The sequence below is a fragment of the Myxocyprinus asiaticus genome, chromosome 27, assembly GCF_019703515.2.
Source record: "Myxocyprinus asiaticus isolate MX2 ecotype Aquarium Trade chromosome 27, UBuf_Myxa_2, whole genome shotgun sequence".
Classification (NCBI taxonomy): Eukaryota; Metazoa; Chordata; class Actinopteri; order Cypriniformes; family Catostomidae; genus Myxocyprinus; species Myxocyprinus asiaticus.
Window position 1 is genome coordinate 15,721,927 of NC_059370.1, and position 21,628 is coordinate 15,743,554.

Here is a 21,628-nt window from a genome sequence, read left to right on the forward strand (position 1 = left end):
TGGAGTTCTTTGTATACTGAATGTTCTTGGACAGATATTTTTATTGATGTTTTGTCCGTGGAACAATCCAAAAACACTTTAAACTGCAGTTCAGATCAGGGGCGTAGCCATCATTTTAAAAGTGAGGGGGACGAAATGTTAAAAGCAGTTAATTAAGATGTTACCACATGAAGCATATTTTTACCTAACACAAGCTACTGTTTTTTTAAAAATGTGCTTCATGTCCCCACATCTAAATTACTGATAATGGGTTTGAAGTCAAAAATATTATTAATTATTATTATTATTATTATTATTTTTTTTTTTATTGTTTATATTATCACATACAATAGCCCAGTCATTCTCTTCAATGGTTTGACCAATATCCTTCTCCCAAACACCCTTCAGTCCCGGCAAGGCAGAAGTGCAATTACTAGACAAGATGTCATATGCCCTTGATGTTAATCCCTTTAAACAATTTGGATTCAGTATAAGGTCTTCAATCTCTGTTGTTTCGGTTCTCAACTCTTCTTTGTCTATCTTTGGTTTTAAAAAATGCTGCAATTGAAGATATTTGTAAAAATTGGACTTTGAAACTTTATATTGCTCTACAATCTGCTGGAAAGACTTTAGGGTGCCCTTTGAAAATAAACAAGATATTTGAGAGACTCCTAGTTTCAGCCATGCTGAAAGACCAATCTTCTGCAACGTTAAAGGCAAATCAGGGTTAAAAGAAAGTGGAGAAGACAAGGAAAGAGAGGCAGAAATTCCTAAGTATGTCTTAACATCCCTCCAGGTTCAAAGAGTGTTTGATATGGTAAAATTTTCCGAAACCTTTTTTAGCTTTGTATAGTTCTTAACAAATGGCAAATATCTAATTGGTAATGGGGCGCAAGTTGTTTCTTCCATCTTATACTAAACAGAATTTGTCCTCTCACTACACCAACTGATCATATTTTTTATCTGGGCTGCCCAATAATAAAACTGAAAATTTGGCAGAGCTATCCCACCCTTATCTTTTGGCTTCATTAATTTGGAAAATTTGATACGTGGCCTTTTATTATTCCAGATAAACTTTGAGAGATGTTTATTGAGATCTTTGAAAAATGAATTTGCTAAATAACTAGGTATGGACTGGAACTAGGTATGGACTGGAATAAATATAAAAGCTTGGGAAGTACATTCATTTTTATAACATTTAATCTCCCTAGAAATGAGATTGGGAGTAAGCACCATGTTTTCAAGTTAAGCTTGATTTTCTCTATAAGAGGAATATAATGAGTGTTTATAAGATCATTAAGTGAAGCTGTGACAAAAATGCCTAGATATCTGAAGCCATTTTCTGGTAATTGGAAAGGGGAAATTCATTTTAAATGTTCTAAAGAAGAGACGTTTAAAGGTAATGCAATGGATTTGGAAAGATTTATTTTATAACCAGAAAAACTACTGTAATAAGAAATACATTCCAGTAATACTGGAATAGATTGCTCTGGTTTAGACATAAATATAAGTACATCATCAGCGTAAAGTGATGCTCGATGATCTTCCCCTCCCACTATAATGCTGTGGAAATTTCTGCTCTGTCTAATGAGTTCTGCTAAGGGTTCAATGACTAGGGTGAAAAGCAAAGGTGAGAGAGGGCAACCCTGCCTTGTGCCTCTCCCTATGCAGAACGGAGTCGAAGTGAGACCATTCGCAATTACTGTTGCCTTAGGATCAGAATAAAGCAACTGAATCCACCTAATAAAATTATTCCCTAGGTTAAATTTTCCAAGAGTTGCAAACAAAAAGTCCCACTCAGCTCTGTCAAAAGCTTTTTCAGCATCAAGGGAGAGAACAAGTGCAGGGTGCCCTTCACTTTGAACAAAATTAATAACATTTAAAAGTCGGCGTATATTATCTGTGCCATAACGCGATTTCACAAACCCTGTTTGGTCCGGCTTAACTAACTTCGGTAGTATGTTCTCTAACCTACATGCCAGAACTTTTGCCAGTATTTTAGAGTCTGTATTAAGTAGACTTATTGGTCTGTATGATGCACAATCTTGTGGGTCTTTATCTTTCTTAAGTATTACGCAGATATTTGTTATTTTCCATGTTTCAGGTATTGCGCCTTGATCTAAAATAGCTTGTTAAACTGGCATAAAAATGTTAGAAAGCTCGGGCCAAAATGATTTATGAAATTCCGGGGGGAAACCGTCGGGTCCTGGTGACTTGTTGGATGACATTGATTGTATTGCAGCCAGGACCTCTTCTGAAGTTATAGGCGAATTAAGGTAATCTCTGTCTTCATCCAAAATAGCTGGAAGAGAAATATTATTGAAAAAAGTTTGAAATTCTAATTGTGAGGCACTGTTTTGTGAACAATAGAGCGATTCATAGTAGGATCGAAATGCATCATTTATAAGTACAGGATTGTATGTAGTGACACCATTTGGCATCTTTAGAGACTTAATTGCTCGTTCAGATTGTTTTTTTTTTTATCTGATATGCTAACAGTCTACCGGATTTGTTTGCATGCTCATAATAATTCTGTTTGGAGAGAAACAGTAGTTTTTTAATATGATTAGTGTGATCAAGATTGAGTTTGGCCCTAGCATGGCATAAAGCAGACCAGTTTATTTGAGTGGGGGTTGTACTATGCAGATGTTCTAGTCTTTTAACCTCCTTTTCTAAATCTTGCCATTTATATATAAGGGCTTTCTTGTGTGCAGCAGTATAAGAAATATTATATCCACGTATTGTAGCCTTAGCTGCATTAATTATTATTAACTGGATTAACTTTACTACTTTAGGTTACAAGATAAAAAGATAGCTTTGGTGTTTAGATCATGTAGAAATAGCTCCTTAAGGTAACAATTGCAGGTTACCACTTTTTACTGTGATCTGTCCTGTGACAGATGAGTTTGGCACAACTAATCAAAGATTCAAAGAAAACGAAGTGTGAAAATTTGATAATGAAAATTTGGCTACAAAAAAAATAAAAAACTTTGAAGCCTTTTTTGTCATTTTTTGGCTGGATAACTTCAGATTTTATAAGCCATCTCAAACCAAGCAATAATACATAATTATTTGGCTAATTTTAATTTACATACCTACTTCTCAGTCAAATTTTGAGAGCAAAGAATCAGTACTAATTCATTATATCAAATAATCATTCAGTGGAGACTTGGAAACATTGAGAAAATATATTAATTGTAACTTAATTAATTGTAGTTACCATTATTGCAGTGAGCGACTCACGCAATCGTCAAAATGGGCAAATAAACAGGTATGATCTGGCAAAGTTGTGTCACCCACTATGATGCAGTGTTAGATGAAAATGCGTATTAATTCGCATGTTAGTGCGAATGCCGATTGCGCACGTAATTAAGCTTCTTCCGCTATCCGGTGCGAACTATAATACCATAATATCACAGATCATCATCAAAAACATCCAACAGATGCCATTTGACAACTTAATTGCTTGATGTCACAGTAAAAACATGAGTGGAGAATATTTTGCCATGTTGATTTTGTGACCAATGACTGATGGCTGAGATCCAGCTCGGGTGATTGATATGGTCACATTGGAAACTATGCTACATGACGAGCTCAAGTAGTACGTGGTTGAGCAGCTATTGTTGATTGACCAGAGAATTTAAATGTTTGGATTTACACATATACACATTTGCTGAATGAAACACAAAGTAAACAATTTTGTCCCATGAAAAAGTGCGGGGGACAAAGTTTGGTTTTACTGAAAGTGAGGGGGACACATCCCCCGTATCCCCCTCATATTCTACACCCTTGGTACAGACTACTGAAGAGATGGTAAGTGTATCCCTCACAGCCTCGATGTCATTCCCATTCAAAATCAAAGATGGCGCTAGCGTGAATAAGGTGATCTCGAGTCAGTTCAGCAATAACTTAGGTCTATAAAATCACCCAATTTCTTAACAGTAGAAATACTGTATAGTGTAATGGGTAACACACTCGTCAATTAATCTGAAGCAGTATGTGTGAGTTCAAGACCTCAGTTTGATACAATTTTAATACCATAACTTTTCTCAAACACAGTTCTGATTTTCTAACAAATGCATCAATGATTTTCTCAAATGGGCTGAGCCCACTTTGAGGATCTATATAGAGAGAGTCACGTCTTCTTTTATAACAGTAGATGGTGCAGTGCTGCCACATACTTTCACTCAGTTGCGTTATTATGGTAAAAATTACTTATTTTCTGGTAAAATTTGTATCCTTTCTGGTAATAACAAAAAATGTCATGAATAACACTATTTTCTAGTAAAAAATATATATTTTATCTTTATATTTTTATATTTTTTCCTAATCAGGTAAAAAAACATTTTCAAAATTTTCCTTTGCGAAGCAGATTGTGTTTGTTTGCAAAACATTCTATTTGTTTGTTTATTTTTGCAGAAATCTGGTACCATAGACTCGAGTCAAAAAAGGTTTCTCATTGCACTTACACACCTGTGACCATCAGATGTCCTCAGTGTGTGGTGTTTGGAGAGCTTCGAAACAGTGAATCGTTTTCCGAAGCAATTGGTTCAACTGACTCGAAGTTTCGGAAAGCTTCGTTTATGCCATCACTTAAAGGTGCACTCAGTAAGCCACGCAGCCTTGCCCTAAACCTCACCTTTAATACGCTGCCCTGGTCCAAACGTCACACCCCGCCCATTTCACAAGCCAAAATAAACATGCATGTTATTTAGTTATCTTTTTTTTTTCTCCCAATTTGGAATGCCCAATTCCCACTACTTAGTAGGTCCTCGTGGTGGCGCGGTTACTTACCTCAATCTGGGTGGCGGAGGACAAGTCTCAGTTGCCTTCACTTCTGAGACCGTCAATCTGCGCATCTTATCACGTGGCTCGTTGTGCATGATACCGTGGAGACACACAGCATATGGAGGCTCATGCTACTCTCCGCGATCCACACACAACTTACCACGCAACCCACTGAGAGCGAGAACTACTAATCGCGACCTCGAGGAGGTTACCCCATGTGACTCTAGCCTACCAAGCAGGCCAATTTGGTTGCTTAGGAGACCTGGCTGGAGTCGAACTACAGAGCTGAATACTCTCGGAACTACCCAGGCCCTCGCGTTATTTAGTTATCTTGAATATCAAGCTTATATTGTATGGAAATGTTAGCTAGCTAGCAAGATAAGTAACCATTGACAACTCACTGACTTTAACTGCCATGGTGTCCCGAGTGGTCTCTCCACTAACAGCAGGACGATGTCCAAGCACACCATTCATGATCTCGAACCATGGGAAGTTTTTCCTTTGGGCACCTCTTTGTCCATTGTGCGTCTTAACGGATTTGTAATGTGTCTGCAATTTTCTCGCTGAGATGTAGGTGCATGACGTCACACAAATATAACCCTGTACACACATGCAGCGACTTCATCGCTTGATGTCGCTCATCTCTATACTGTGAAGTCGCTGGGCACTCCTACTATTGTCACTCTAATGTTATTGGTGGACTGCAAGTCTGGCCATTTCTTTAAAAATTGTGATCACAGATCAGATATATTGCTGGTAAAACCAAAATATTATTTTAATTTGACAAGAAATTTGTTTGCTGTGTGATGAGTGCTGTGGAGAGTGTTGTTACAGCAGTGCTCAATTATTTAATCATTAAACAGATTAGAGATCTATCAGTGTACAAAATCTATCTATGGATGCTTTCACCAGGAGGCAGTAGACATCTAGTACAATGTATACAACAACAAATCCCCCCACCCCCTTCTTTTTTTTTTTTTAGCAAAGTTTTGATCATGTTGATGACATAAAGGCTTTAGATTGGCATATATGAAATATAATATGTGCAGCTTTATAGGGTAAAAGAGTAGCCCAAACAAATTTTAATTAGAAACAGGAAGGCAAAAGGGTCCTATACAAGGGCTGGGGGCCTTCATAGTCACAGGGCCCTATCGAAGGGGCCTTGTATAGGCTGTGGGGCTCGGATATTCAAGCATATATAAACATTTGATTTCAAAGTTGACGGGCCGCAAGACCTTAAAGCCCAGGGCCCCCAAGGCCCCTGATAGTCAAGAGCCCCTTGGCACTGGCCCCATTGGCTCGGTCTGTAATTCACCTATGACCATGCCCACATCTAGTCGCCAGACGTCGCAGTCACTCGTGTCGCCGGATGTCAGCAGCTCTCATTGAAAATGAATGGGATTGTGTTGCTTTGTCGCTGGAATTCGCTGCATGTGTGGATTATGGATTACTTTTATGCTTATTTATGTGATTTTTGGAGTTTCAAAATGTTGACACCCATTCACTTGCATTGTATGGACCTACAGAGCTGAAATACTCTTCTAAAAATCATAATTTGTGTTCTGCAGAAGACAGAAAGTCACACAGATCTGGGATGGCATGATGGTAATTACATGATGAGAGAATTTTCATTTTTGGATGAACTATTTCTTTAAGCAAGTAGTATTCAGCTGGTCATGTGATGATAACATAGCTGCCACCTTGAGGCATATTTACAATATACTTACAATGATGTCTGTGCCCGATACTACTACTATCCATCATATTTGTGGTTTGAGTAAAAATAACTCCAGAGGTTAAATTAGCAAACTGATCAGTATATAGAGCTCATTGGTGGATGCCCTAAATGTGATCTTTATGCTCTTTTGAAACTCTTAATATTTTTAGATCCGGTTATATCAGGAAGATACCTATCTTGAGAAATGAATATCTGGGATAAAAATATTAATAAATGATAAACTTTAAGCACATGAAAATGAACAAATTATTTCCTGGAGAAAATGATTGCATATCCTGTACTTGGTCTTCGAAGGAACAATTTCCTTCATTATAGTCAAACACACATAAGCCATTTGACACTTTTGATTTGGACAATATCTCTGCTCAACTACAGAGGGCGATACATACGGCTAAACGTAATATTCCCTAAAACGAGAGAATGAACGTGAGCTTCCGCTGCCTCTTCCATCGTTTATTGAAACGGAGCTGAAATTTCTAAAGAGTTGCTAAAACTTGTTTTTCCTCTCAGTTTGCCGTTTGTAGTAGTTATTTGGACGTAAATAAAATATTGTGAATGGAGTATTTATCTTAAGCACATAAACGATGTCTGCCATGTTCGAGGGGAATGTCTTATCAAGCGTGCAGACGTCTCACTGCCACACTCTAAACAATTACAGGTGAGCAACAACTGCCACACCAATGCTTCAATTTAGGGAAGACATTTCAGTTTGTATTTAAATTAATCTGTAAAGGAGTGTTATAATGCGTTCGTCCTTTATTGTGAGTACATTTGGTCTGATTCTTTGATATATATATATATATATATATATATATATATATATATAGTATTGCTATAGAAACACTTGAAGAGATTCTATAGCAATCTGAATCAGTTTTAGAGTTCTTATCGGAAAAAAAAACGTACATAGGTTTTTAATTTAATCACTAATTAACTTACTAACTAGTCATGCTATAGCCTACAGGTGTTGTCATGTTTACTCCAGTATGCCATAAATGTTTTGTTGTATAAAAAATACTGGCACTGTAAATGGCTTACATTGGCAGTGTAAACAGTATACAAACAAACGTGTGTTTGACAGAGAACAATGGGCTAACATTTTTCCAACATCAAGATTTTGGATTAGAATTTATTGTCAGGGAAAGTGCGTATTGTAGATTCTGTAACTGGTCACAATTTCTTTAAAGTTTTTCACCATTATAATCACCTTTTTAAGCTTTTTTTTTTTTTTAAGTTCACTTGTGGGTGACAAGTGTAGTCTGTGTAGTCCCTCAATTCATATGTGGTCATACAACTTTTTGTAGAAAAGAAATTATACAAGAAGTTATAATTATACTAGAAAAATAAATCTTGTTTACTTCATGCTATAGCCTATACATAAAAGTTCATAAGCTTTTTATTTAAATCCAAATGTGTAAGTCTTCTGTTCTACATACACCAACTGTACTTTTTGTCTCCTATTAGCCCTCAAGAGCTGGCTTTAGAAGTCAAGGCTTTCATCAGCGGTGTTGACCAGACACAGGGACGCAAACTCAGTGTTCGCGATCATGCCCGCTGTGCAGTGCGCCTCCTCCGAACCGTCCCAGCATGCCGTGGAGCCGTCTTGGAGCACTTAAGGGGAGTGTATGATGAATATGTAGCATCTTTTTTACAAGATCTGGAGGCAGAAGGTGAAAATGGAGGTAACAGTACAATTGGAGGAGGCATTACGAGTGTATCCAATCTAGAGGATGTTATTAAAGAGGTCCATGCAGTCCTCTCAGAATTTATCACACTTAGCCCTAAAGCCTGGGCTCCACTTGTGTGCACATGGGCCGTAGACCTTCTTGGTCAGCTTAGCAGCAAGCATGCAGGACGAAGGGCAGCACCTCACTCCTCCAGCCTTAATGAGCTGCTGCAGCTATGGATGTCATGTGCAGCCACTCGCTCACTTATGGAGTGCTACTCTCAGTGTCTAGCAGCCATGTTGGCCTGGTGCCCTGATGCATGTGTGGATGCATTGCTGGACACCTCCGTCCAGCACTCCCCCCATTTTGACTGGGTTGTTGCCCACATTGGTTCAGCTTTCCCTGGAACTATCATCAGCAGGGTGCTGGCTTGTGGCCTCAAAGACTTTTATGCACATGGCTGTTCCTCCACAGAGGGGCTAAACCAACAGCAGGCAACAGAAAAGAGCAGTAGAGTGCCCAAAATTGGATCAGTGGTTGGTATTCTCGGGCATTTGGCCTCCAGGCATTCTGACAGCATTAAGAAAGAGCTTCTCAGGATGTTTCAGGATAGTCTGTCTCCTCCACCTCAAAATTTACCTCCACATTCATCTGGGGCAGGTGGGTGGGAGAGCTCCCCTCATCTCCGTCGGGCCACTGTGCCCTTCCTGCTTCAGCTGGCTGCTCTTTCCCCTACTCTCCTGGGTGCTGTTTCTGCTGAGCTGGTGGAGTTTCTCCAACCACCTGTCCTCATTCAACTCCAGGCTCAGTTTCAGGCCTTGACCCGGGAGGAGCTCGAGAACATGTTGGATCTTGCAGTGCATCTTATTAGCCAAAGTCCTGCAGGTGGATCAAGGGTGCTAAAGTTCCTTGCCGACACTGCCACACCACCTTCTGTGATCATATCAGGCCCTACACCCTCCCCACATGATACTATTCGAGAATCCTGTGACCGCTTGCTCCAAATGCTGCTTCTACATCTTCACAAGCTTGTGCACAACCGGCCTGAGGGTGACGAACCCTACCTACACTCCTCCTCTGCCTCTGGTTCAGCAATGCCTCAAGTGATTCCATTTCTAGAGGAGCTCCAAGGACACATAGATGAACTGTGTGCTGAAACTCTCCGTCTTGAGCGGAAGAGGCACCTTTGGTTGCATCAACTCCTGTGTCTGTTATCTGTGTATGGCGGCCTGAGTGTGGCCACCGAAGCATTGTGTCAGCTCTTCACCCAAGCCCGGAACCCAGAGGAGCTTGCCCTGGCCTCACAACTGTACACCCCCCTCTCCACTTCTCTTTCTGGGTTGCTACCCTCAACAGTAGCCCGCTGTGTTGCTCAGATACACACCCAGAACCTCAACAACAGAGAGTTAGCTCAGCTCCTGAACAACTTGGCTACAGCAGTACAGAGTCAAGAGGAGGATCGTAAAAATGGAGGAGCTGTAGCAAGCAGTTCAGCTCAGTCATCTATGTCTACGCAAGTCAGAGTTGCTGTTTCCAATCACCTACATGATTTCTGCCCATTGCTTCTCCATGGTGACACTATGGTTTCCAGGGCTGCTGTCCGTCTGCTGTCGTGTAGCCAACTTCCCAGAGCTTGCTCTCCAGCTCATCTGTTGGTGATATGTAGAGCGGCAGTGTCACATTTCTTTATGTCTCTTCGGCAGCGAGGTTACAGCCTTAAGGTAGGATGGCAGGGAGGGGACGAGGCAGTGGGCTACTCCATGCAACTTTTGTCACGTCTGGCAGCCTACTCTCCCTTGACACTGAAAGCTGTTCTGCAACAATTGGTAGAGGGAGCGCTACACAAAGGAAACAGAGATTTGTTTGGAGGTCTGCAGGATAGTCCAGATGATAACACAACACAATTGCCCAACCTTGTCCCAGACTTAGGCGTCTCACTTATGGACATCAACTGCAAATTTGGCACCTCTATTAACTTCTCTGGCAGTGTGTGGTCTGTATTCCATGCTGGAGTGATTGGAAAGGGTTTGAAACCTCCTCACATGGCCTCACAACCTGACCCAGACACAGTAAATCAGAATATGCAGTCCTTACTTGCAGTCACTGTTCAGTGCTGTAGTTCAGGTGGAGGATGCACCACTAGCAATACTAGAAATGGCTCTGCTGCAGGTGCTGGTAATGGCCGCTACCCTCATGGAAGTGAACCTTTCATTTCAGATGAGCTTCCCCCAATTAATGCTGAAGCTGCAAAGGTAATTGCTGTAACCTTGGTGGAAAACATCTGCCCAGATGTAGCAAATGGAGAACTGTCATGGCCTCCAGAGGAACATGCCAAAACTACAGTTGAGCGAGACATTCACATTCGTCGTTGCTTTGAAGGAAACCCTGTGGTGTTCCATCTCCTTTGCATAGTTGCGGCTGGACGTCCAGCTCTATGCTACTGCTCTGTTGTTCTGCGGGGCCTACTTTCCACCTTACTGGCTCACTGGGAAGCATTGAGGGAACCATCAGTGTTGGACTCCCCCTGGCACCTTCAGGCCTCTTGTTTGCTTGTATCATGTATGGGTGAAGGACAGCTTCTTCCCCCAGTTTTAAGTAACATCCAAGAGGTCTTCCCTCACGTCTCTCCTTTCGAAGTAAGGCTGCTGCTGTTGGGTGTATGGGAGTACATGCAGGGGAACAGCCCTATGCCACAGAAGTTCACCTTCTGTGCCGACCAAGGACTTTTCTTTCGGGACTTTTCCCGTGATGGTGATGTTGCATGCTATACAGCACCCATCCACAGTGTTCTACATAAGAACATTGACCGTCTGGGACACCTTTGCTGGAGGTTTCAAGTATAACTGCAGTTAAGAGCAGACAAATCATGGGGGTTACAAACTAGAATTTTCTTGCATTCATATGACAGACAATATTTTTCTACATGGTATTAATTGGTAACTAAAGCAGTACATAGATGTGAATTTGACATTTTAAGAGAGAAATGTTAAAATGTGCAAAAATAGTTACAGAAAAACAATTTTAAGATGTAATTGAGATATGTTTGGTGAATTGCTTTTCTGCCAAACTCTTTTTTTCGTAATAGGAAACCTTTATATTGTCCAGCCAAATTTCTGTAGATTTTGTTATTATTATTATTATTATTAAGCACTGAATTTTTATGTATACAGTGTAGGACAATTGAAATCCTTTTCTATTTGCATTTTGTCTTTGTGTTGTATGCAAAATAGTAAAGATCTCAAATATAAGAAATATGCCTCTTCCTTTGTTTCATATTTCTGTTCAGAAATAGGACAGTAGTATAATATGAATAAAATGAATAAATATCACCTAAAACAAGAATAAGACAGATTAATGGCATAACATTTGATGCAGTGTGTCTCTAAATTTAAAGGTGCACTCGGTAATTTTTTTATGTTATGCTGTTAAATATGGCAGTCATCTTAGAACTTTTGATGTGTTCAGACCATGTTGGAATTGCATTGCAGTTTTGTTTAGTTACACGTCATCAATGATCTGGCATGCATTTATGGTCAGAGGTCGGAGATATCTAGTAGGAATATTCCACATCTGACTTTGAATGGAATGCAGCCTAAGCAAGTTGTACTCTGCTGGTCATGTGATCCAATATGGCGGCCTCCATGAGGGGACCTTCTCCGTGTAGAATAAAACAGCTTTTATAAGGTCTCTGATATGACTGGAGTCTTCATCTAATGTGAGTGGTCATTATTTTATGCATATGTTTCATAAGCACTATTTTTTTTTTAAGTTTTTAATGAGGAAATAAATGACACACTGCACCTTTAACATAACATAGAACTGAAATTAAGAACCATAATGGAGAACTGATTATGTGCAATATGAAGCCATTTCATCACACAATTATCTTGAGCACACTTAAGCATACATGTCAGACGGATCGGTTTCCATGGACAGTGCGGTCTTCTGGGTATCCGTTGTTACTCAATAGTGTTCCAGCAAACATTAACTAAACCGACCTCTGGGAGGCTGGGCTTAACGCTGTGTGTCCAAGATGGCGGTTATCTCCATTGAAAGGTAAAACAAAGACTTTTAGCTTTCGTATCAGTCCGTTATCATGCCTTTCTTTGAGTTTCATACGTCTTTATTTTAAGCTAAACGCTGTGCCTTTCGTATGAGAGCTGGACACTAAATTTGCTGCAGGTGTTGAGAAAGGAAGCAGAAAGTGGATGTGAATGCGTGGCTGTACCATCGATGGGATTATGACGAGTCATGTTTTAATTCACAAGACATTAATGTCTTTATACACTTATTATCTATGTAGTTAAATCCATAAGTATATTTTATTGCATTGATTGTTTGAGCATGCATTGCCGTTTGCATCTCATCCTACCATTGAAGATCTGTCAGTAGATCAAGGCAATCGAGGGATTCACATGAGATTTCTTATATCTGTCTTGAAAATCGTCTTTACTAAAACTGCAAAAGTTTGCACATGACGTTTTAGGTCTGGTTCTAAATAGCCAGCAAAAATGGGAGTCTAAAAATATCGATTTATCCAATGGTTATGCATTAAGTGTTATTGCAAAAACTGACAGAATTGGGGGAAATCTGGGTTTAGAAAAATATTCTTTACATGATCTTTATTATTCATAATGCAGTTTTCCTGGATAGTTAGTATGTGTGTTTAAATTGCATATATGTCAAATGAAACCTCGTCTTAGCTTGATTTCCTTTCAATTAGATTTTTTTGTGTAGTATCCAGTGTGTAATGTCACATGTCTATCACAGACAAGAAAATGATCCTAAAGGGTGGTAAATGAGGAAGTTCAAGTGAATCCAGCACTGACTCCTTTGAGTTTGCCTGTTTCAGTAACTTCAGTCTCTTTAAACTACACCCTGCTCATTCATTACACTAACCTGATCCACAACAGTAACCCATTCTGAGTGCAGCTCTCTCCTCTTGTTTCTTTAGGATGGGGCTGCTGTCTGTGGTCTTTGTGTCTCTGTTTTTCAGCAGCACCTTTGCTGTGGACCGGGGAAACTTTAAAACCTGCGATCAGAGTGCCTTCTGCAAGTATGTCCATTTTACTGTAACTCTGTATGTTTTTCAATGATCTCTACAGCAGAAAACTAGCATTGTGTGTATAGGGTGATGTTCACAAAACCTGTCAAGAAAATGTCCTGGTCCTGTTTTACTCCCAAATCAAAAGAAACAAATAAGAAGTTATATTTTGCATATTAGAAAAGCGAGCCTATTTGTAGGGCAATAATTTTGTTTTTTTACATTGTGACATTTTATTCATGACAGTTAAGCTTATTTTACCCCCAATTCTCATTACCTCAACGTGGAATAGATTAGACATAATTTAAACTGTAAAGTATTTATAGATCATATTAGTACTTCCTTGGTACTGCCTTTTATTTTCACTGATTTTAATAAAAAAAATTGTAAAATTTTTTTTTTTTTTTTTTTTTTTTTTTAAAAGGAATACACACACAAAACAGTGAATCATCATTGAAAACAATGGAAATAGAAAAGTAAAACATCCGGATTCTTTGCAGCAGGTGTGGGGAATCTTTTTACTATCAAGGGCCATTCGAGTATTTACAAAATGATTTGCAGACCATTGAATTGCTTGCAATTTTTTTTATTTGGGGTTGATGTTAGCGTACAGGTGCATTCTGTACGTGCTCACATAACAAGAAAAAAATGTAATGGGGACTTTACATTATACAGTGTTTTGCATCATTATTATTTAAAATAATTTGTAATCATTATTTTAATTTGAATTGTTTACACTTAACGGAATCATAGCATTTGTTTATACTTATTAAATTAATTCTTGAATGGCCCTGTGGGACATTTAAAATGGTCTCGAGGCCGGACATTCCCCACCCCTGCGTTACGGTAATGAGAATTGGGGGTAAAATGTGCTTACGTGTCCTGAAAATAATGTCACAATGCAAAAAAATCTTAATGGTCCTAAATGTATGCTTCAATTTCTTTATGCAAAATAGAATTTAATAATTTTCTTTATGACATTTTCTTGACCGGTTTTGTGAGAATCACTCTATCACCTTCAGAGATCCCTGAAAATAATTGTGTAATGAGTAAAATCAAGAAAGTGCTACACTTGCATTGTGTCTTATTGGACTCAATGCAAAAATCAATCATTCTTGTCTCTCTGATTGTTCATAGACGTCAACGGGCGCTCAAACCGGGCCAGTCTCCATACCGAGCTCTTCTGGACACTTTGGAGCTCAGCAAATCTAGACTGACCCTCCAGCTCATCAATGACAACAATAAGGTCTGTTTCATGCTTCTCTTTTAACTAAGCCTGTTTACATGCACGGCAATACACTGATTAAACCCAAAAATCAGCTTATTTTAAAAATTAGACAAAGCAAGAAATCTGCGTTTTCATGACATTTTAATAATCGTGTTATTTTCCGCTTTTGATGTCAAACCATGGAGAGGCATGCGCACATTGGATAAGCCGGTAAAGGTGTTCACGTGCAACGGAAAATCAGCATAATGGGCAAAAATCTACCCATGTCGATCGGGTTTATCCTTATGCCGTTTGACCTGACACAGTAAAGGAAAGCCGTTTAATGCGTTTACATGACCACACACGTTATTGGCTTATTAGGCATAGCTGATGTAAGAATGTGCATGTAAACATGCTCAGTGATACGTAACCTCTGACAACAGAAGTTTTAATTGTCTTGCTAGAATATCTGGTGCATTTATTGCTATCCGGATTTTACTTGTGCTATGAGAAGTATGTAAAAATAATTTCCTTACTGTACATTCTGACTGTCCGTTTTTCATGGTGTTTAGATTTCATTTTTGTTTTTGTATTTTAGAGCTGAAAATGTATTGTAGTTGAGTTTGTGTTTTCCAGATATGTTTATATTTATTTCAGTTACATTTTATTTCAGCCTTGATTTGGCTCAGTCTGGTTTCTTGCTGTTTGCAGGTGCATTTGCTGCTGGAGTTGTACAGGCTGCAGGGGAATGTGACACGGGTGAAGATAAATGAACTGAGGCCTCTGAAGCCTCGCTTTGAGGTGCCAGATGTGCTCATAGCAGAGCCACCTACTGAGCCGTGAGTGTCCCTGTGATCTGAGAACACACAGTGTTATTCAGGGAACACTCAACCACATGCACGATTTAGTCTGTTCCTCTGAGTAACCTCGTCTTGTCTCCTTGTTTCTTCTTCTCATGCATTTGCTTTCTTTGCTTTGTCTCTCTCTGTATCTCCATTTCTCTCCCTCTCTTTATATCTCTCTTCATCTACAGTCTCTCAGTGTTTTCTCAGGATGATAATGGTGTCGTGTTGTCTCTGGGATCAGAGAGTCAGAGGTTGATTGTTAGTGCCCGTCCATTTAGGCTGGACATTATGGAGGGTCCAGAGTTGCTACTGTCACTCAACTCTCGTGGCCTTTTGGCCTTTGAGCACCTGAAGCTTCGCAAGGACACGTGAGCCTTCTGCTTTATTTTCCATTCCAGCTAAATTCTGAGTTTTAACACCTGAATAGACAACATTAGTGAAGATAGCCATGGCCATACTAAAAAGTCCAAAGAGATTTTGTAAACCGAGACTAAATTAATGACAATCATTTTCTACTGCGTGACTAACGTTTTTATTTTCTTTGTGTGTTTGTGTATCATCACAGGCAAGCTCAGCCAGATGGTGCAGAAGTAAAAGAGAGTGTAGATGGAGCTCAGTTGCAGGATGAAGGGGACAAGGTCAGTAGCTATATGTGTGCATTTGTGGGTGTGCTTAGGTTAATTACACATCAGTGAGACTCGGTGACCTACTCATTGGCAGATTTTTTTTTTTTTTTTTTAGTTCATAGTGCTAATGCAAGCACAACTATAACTATTGCTCATTTTCAGAGTTAAGGATTTGAAAGAACTTTAAAGGGATAGTTCACCCAAAAATGCCATACCAGATGTGTATGACTTTCTTTCTTCAGCTGAACACAAACAAAGATTTTTAGAAGAATATCTCAGCTCTGTAGGTCCATACAATGCACGTGAATGGTGACCAGACATTTGTAGCTCCAAAAATCACATAAAGCAAACATAAAAGTAATCCATATGACTCCATTGGTTAAATCTACAGTTGAAGTCAGAAGTTTACATACACTTAGGTTGAAGTCATTAAAACTATTTTTTTTAACCACTCCATAGATTTACATTAGCAAACTATAGTTTTGGCAAGTCGTTTAGGACTGTATACTGTTTTCGAATTGTGCATGACACAAGTAATTTTTCCGACAATTGTTAACAGACAGATTGTTTCACTTTTAATTGACCATATCACAATTCCAGTGGGTCAGAAGTTTACATACACTAAGTTAACTGTGTCTTTAAGCAGCTTGGAAAATTCCAGAAAATGATGTCAAGCCTTTAGACAGTTAGCTTCTGATAAGAGGTGTACTGAATTGAAGGTGTACCTGTGGATATATTTTAAGGCCTACCTTCAAACTCAGTGCCTCTTCGCTTGACATCATGGAAAAATCCAAAGAAATCAGCCAAGACCTCAGAAAAATAATTGTGGACCTCCACAAGTCTGGTTCATCCTTGGGAGCAATTTCCAAACGCCTGAAGGTACCACATTCATCTGTACAAACAATAGTATGCAAGAATAAACACCATGGGACCACGCAGCCATCATACCGCTCAGGAAGGAGACACATTCTGTCCCCTAGAGATGAATGTGGTTTGGTGCGAAAAGTGCAAATCAATCCCAGAACAACAGCAAAGGACCTTGTGAAGATGCTGGAGGAAACAAGTTGACAAGTATCTATATCCACAGTAAAACAATTCCTATATCGACATAACCTGAAAGGCTGCTCAGCAAGGAAGAAGCCACTGCTCCGAAACCACCATAAAAAAGCCAGACAACAGTTTGCAAGTGCACAGGGGGACAAAGATCTTACTTTTTGGAGAAATGTCCTCTGGTCTAATGAGAAAAAAACTGAACTGTTTGGCCATAATGACCATCTTTATGTTTGGAGGAAAAAGGGTGAGGCTTGCAAGTCGAAGAACACCATCCCAACCAGGAAGCATGGGAGTGGCAGCATCATGTTGTGGGGGTGCTTTGTTGCAGGAGGGACTGGTGCACTTCACAAAATAGATGGCATCATGAGGAAGGAAAATTATGTGGATATATTGAAGCAACATCTCAAGACATCAGCCAGGAAGTTAAAGCTCGATCACAAATGGGTCTTACAAATGGATGATGACCCCAAACATACCTCCATATTTGAGGCAAAATGGCTTAAGGACAACAAAGACAAGGTATTGGAGTGGCCATCACAAAGCCCTGACCTCAATCCAATAGAAAATGTGTGGGCAGAACTGAAAAAGCATGTGCGAGCAAGGAGTCCTACAAACACGACTCGGTTAACACCAGTTCTGTCTGGAGGAATGGGCAAAAATTCCAGCAACTTATTGTGAGAAGCTTGTGGAAGGCTACCCGAAATGTTTGACCCAAGTTAAACAATTTAAAGGTAATGCTACCAAATACTAACAAAGTGTATGTAAACTTCTGACCCACTGGGAATATGATGAAAAAAAGAAAAGCTGAAATAATTCTCTCTACTATTATTCTGACATTTCACACTTTGTTTGTTTGTTGATTTTCTCCCCTTTTTCTCCCCAATTTGGAATGCCCAATTCCCAATGCGCTCTAATTCCTCGTGGTGGCATAGTGACTCGCCTCAATCCGGGTGGCGGAGGATGAATCTCAGTTGACTCCGCGTCTGAGACTGTCAATCTGTGCATCTTATCATGTGGCTTGTTGAGTGCATTACCGCGGAGACGTAGCACGTGTGGAGGCTTCACACTCTTCTCCGCGGCATCCACGCACAACTCGCCACGCACCCCACTAAGAGTGAGAACCACACAGCGACCACGAGGAGTTACCCCATGTGACTCTACCCTCCCTAGCAACTGGTCCAATTTGTTTACTTAGGAGACCTGGCTGGAGTCACTCAGCACACCCTGGATTCGAACTCGCGACTCCAGGCCCCTGACATTTCACATCCTTAAAATAAAGTAGTGATCCTTACTGACCTAAGACAGGGAATGTTTTCTATGATTAAATATCAGGAATTGTGAAAAACTGAGTTTAAATGTATTTGGCTAAGGTGTATGTAAACTTCTGACTTCAACTGTATATCTTCAGAAGTGGTGTGATAGAAAAACAACATTTAAGTCCTTTTTTACTCTAAATCTCCACTTTCACTTTCAGATGTGAAAGCGAAATTAAGCAGGCACCACGTGGATATTTAGAGTAAAAAAATGACTTAAATTTTGATCTGTTTCTCACCCACACCTATTATATTGCTTCCGAAGATATGGATTGAACCACTGGAGTCATATGGATTACTTTTATGTTTGCTTTATGTGATTTTTGGAGCTACAATACAAAGGTCTGGACACATTCACTTGCATTATATGGACCTTCAGAGCTGAGATTTTCTTCTAAAAATCTTTGTTTGTGTTCTGCTGAAGATAGAAAGTTATACACATCTGGGATGGCATGAGGATGAGTAAATGAGAGAATTTTAATTTTTGGGTGAACTATCCCTTTAAGTATTACATTTTTGCATATAATCCATCCCGCACGATTTGTGCTGCAGACATAAAGGATACCTCTGATTGAATAGCCTGTTGTATGAATTTTCTAGGCAATTGGACTTTAGATTTTCACCTGGTAAACAATAAAAAAAATTTTTTAAAAAAATCACACAGATTTGCATTGGAGGGGGGACCTGAGCTATAGTTACGGCGCAGAACAGTGTGTGAAATTTGGGGCAATAATTGTCCTCTGAATTTGATTTTCAGGGACAATTTATTCTTTGAGGGCCAATTTTATTTATTTCCTAACATAAAAAATACAGAATCGTCCTTTTTACGTCAAATACTTAATAAAATAATCAGTTCATTATATGTAAAAATTGTAAGTTATATGTAAATTCTAAATCTGAATTATTAGATTGACCTCTTACTCTTAAAATTAAGTCAAAATCAGCTCATTTCTTTATGCTATAAATATATAACTAGACCTCAAATCGACTTTCAGATTTTACAAATAAAAAAAGGATTAATTTATTACAGAGGCATTTTTGCCTCACAGAATTTGAATTTTCAGGGGCATTTTGGACCCAAGCCTGTCTTAATTTCTTACCCCGGAGCCAGAATATCATAGGCCCCCTTTACTCCTGTCACAGAAAACGCATGTTAATGCCAGGTGTAAAGGGGGCCTGGGGGTGGTCCCTTTTGATTTGGGCCAATAAGCAACCATCTAGAAACCCCTAGCAACTGCGTAGCAACATGCTTACAAACACTCAGAACACCCTTGCATCGTGACAGCAAACTTTACACCACTCACTTTATTTTTAAAATCTAGTTTGTCTCTGCATTTCTCTTTAATATCTTTATTTTCCTCTCACAACAGGTGGAGGATGGAGAGAGTGATAAAGAGGAGGATGGTCTATGGGAAGAAACATTTAAATCTCATACAGATACCAAACCAAATGGTCTGTCAATATTGCAAATACATTTACACAAAATGCATTATTAAAAATTATATTTGGAAGTGTCATTTGGATCTGTAATTGCTATTTATGATAGTAAGACTGCATACTAATGATTATCATCTCTGATATTCATCTGTCAAATAATTTATTTTCCTTAGGCCCCACATCAATAAGTTTAGACTTCTCCTTGCCTGGTGTAGAACATGTATATGGCATTCCAGAGCATGCAGACAACCTAAAACTCAAAACTACAGAGTGAGTAGACATCCTAGAGATTTAAAAATGACCTCCTATTAAATCAGTTAGCAATGAGGTCCAAATGTTTCTTATTTTTTGCTTTGTTTTAGTGGTGGAGACCCATATAGGCTGTATAACCTAGATGTGTTTCAATATGAACTCTATAACCCAATGGCCTTATATGGATCAGTACCTGTCATGCTGGCTCATAACACACAAAGAACCATGGGCATTTTCTGGCTTAATGCAGCTGAGACCTGGGTAGACATTAGCTCTAACACGGCAGGAAAGGTAAGAGTCGATTTGTGAAAATGCTTCTTTTGCAAATAATTAAAAATTAAAGTTTCTGTTTCTGTTGTCTTAGAATTGATTTGTTTTCACAATATCACATTGACACCTTCTTTTCCTTACAGACTGTTTTTGGTAAGATGCTTGACTTTGTTCAAGGCTCCAGTGAGACACCACAGACAGACGTCCGCTGGATCTCTGAGAGCGGCATCATCGATGTCTTCATCATGCTTGGGCCCACACCCTCAGATGTCTTCTCACAGTATGCCTCTCTCACAGGTAAATACCACCTATGAGCTCTAAACTACACCAGTCTTGTCAGTTCTACAGGCTTGAATTAACTTGAGTAAATCTGCGTCAGTTATCAATGCACCTGACCAATTCAAATTGAATATTGTGATTTTTTTCACTCTCTAGGCACTCAGTCCTTCCCCCCACTCGCTAGTCTGGCCTATCACCAGTGCCGCTGGAATTATAATGACCAAGAGGATGTGCAGTCGGTGGATCAGGGCTTTGACCAGCATGACATCCCTTACGACTTCATATGGCTTGACATTGAGCATACAGATGGCAAGCGCTACTTCACCTGGGATCCACACAAGTTCCCTCAGCCTAAAGAAATGCTACAGGGTTTAATGGCCAAGGGGCGTAAGGTCAGCCTCCGCTGTTTGTAAAAGTGTAGTACGAGTATGAGTATGGATCTTTATTTAAACATACCGAAGTTATAAAGTCAATTAATTTTGTGACAGTAATCTAACATGTGCCTGTAGATTGTGGCTATAGTAGACCCACACATCAAAGTTGATAGTGGCTACAAAATCCACAACGAGATTACTTCTAAAGACTTCTACACTAAAAGCAAGGATGGTGGAAATTATGAAGGCTGGTGCTGGCCAGGTGAGCTGTTTTTTCTTTCCTTTATTATTTATAAGCAATTATGAGTTCTGAATTTTATTAAATTCACCTAAAAATAATTCTCTCTCTTACATGCCATCTCAAACTCGTATGACTTTCTACTGCAGAACACAAAGATAATTTGTATGTTTTTTTGTCCATACAATAAGTCAGTGGGGTCCAAAACTTTCAAGCTCCAAAAACGACATAAAGGCATCATAAAAGTAATCCACATGACATGAGAGGTTTAACCCGTGTCTTCTGAAGCGATACGGTAATTTGGTGAGAAACAGACCAAATTTAAGTTCTTATTCACTGTGTTCCAGTCGGGCCAGATGTCAAGATTTAAGACCCCGATATATTTCCTTAGAAGTTCTTCTTCTTCATTCAGGGGTAAAAAGAAGTTCTAAACTGCAGAGCAACGGTATACTGTTTCCAAACATTCAGACACCCGCCACACCAATGTGGGAGGCATTTAGAAGTACATTTAAATGAGG

The 21,628-nt window shown here is 39.3% G+C and overlaps 1 protein-coding gene across 4 annotated transcripts in view; it reads left to right on the plus strand.

Annotated features, from left to right (window-relative positions):
• Positions 1–6,925: 6,925 nt before the first annotated feature.
• LOC127417796 (neutral alpha-glucosidase AB-like) overlaps positions 6,926–21,628 on the plus strand; it is a 30,022-nt gene continuing 15,319 nt past the window's right edge. For 2 of the 4 annotated variants that reach the window (XM_051658040.1, XM_051658042.1), the window contains exons 1-12: positions 6,926–7,163; positions 13,127–13,228; positions 14,354–14,462; positions 15,135–15,262; positions 15,457–15,636; positions 15,834–15,906; positions 19,631–19,712; positions 19,871–19,967; positions 20,060–20,240; positions 20,363–20,516; positions 20,655–20,890; positions 21,008–21,134. In XM_051658040.1, coding sequence (XP_051514000.1) covers positions 7,090–7,163; positions 13,127–13,228; positions 14,354–14,462; positions 15,135–15,262; positions 15,457–15,636; positions 15,834–15,906; positions 19,631–19,712; positions 19,871–19,967; positions 20,060–20,240; positions 20,363–20,516; positions 20,655–20,890; positions 21,008–21,134 — 1,543 coding nt within the window. In that variant the 5' untranslated portion in view covers positions 6,926–7,089. Of the gene's footprint in view, positions 7,164–7,969; positions 12,229–13,126; positions 13,229–14,353; positions 14,463–15,134; positions 15,263–15,456; positions 15,637–15,833; positions 15,907–19,630; positions 19,713–19,870; positions 19,968–20,059; positions 20,241–20,362; positions 20,517–20,654; positions 20,891–21,007; positions 21,135–21,628 lie in introns of those variants that run through there. The other 2 variants (XM_051658041.1, XM_051658039.1) reach the window with 2 other exon arrangements.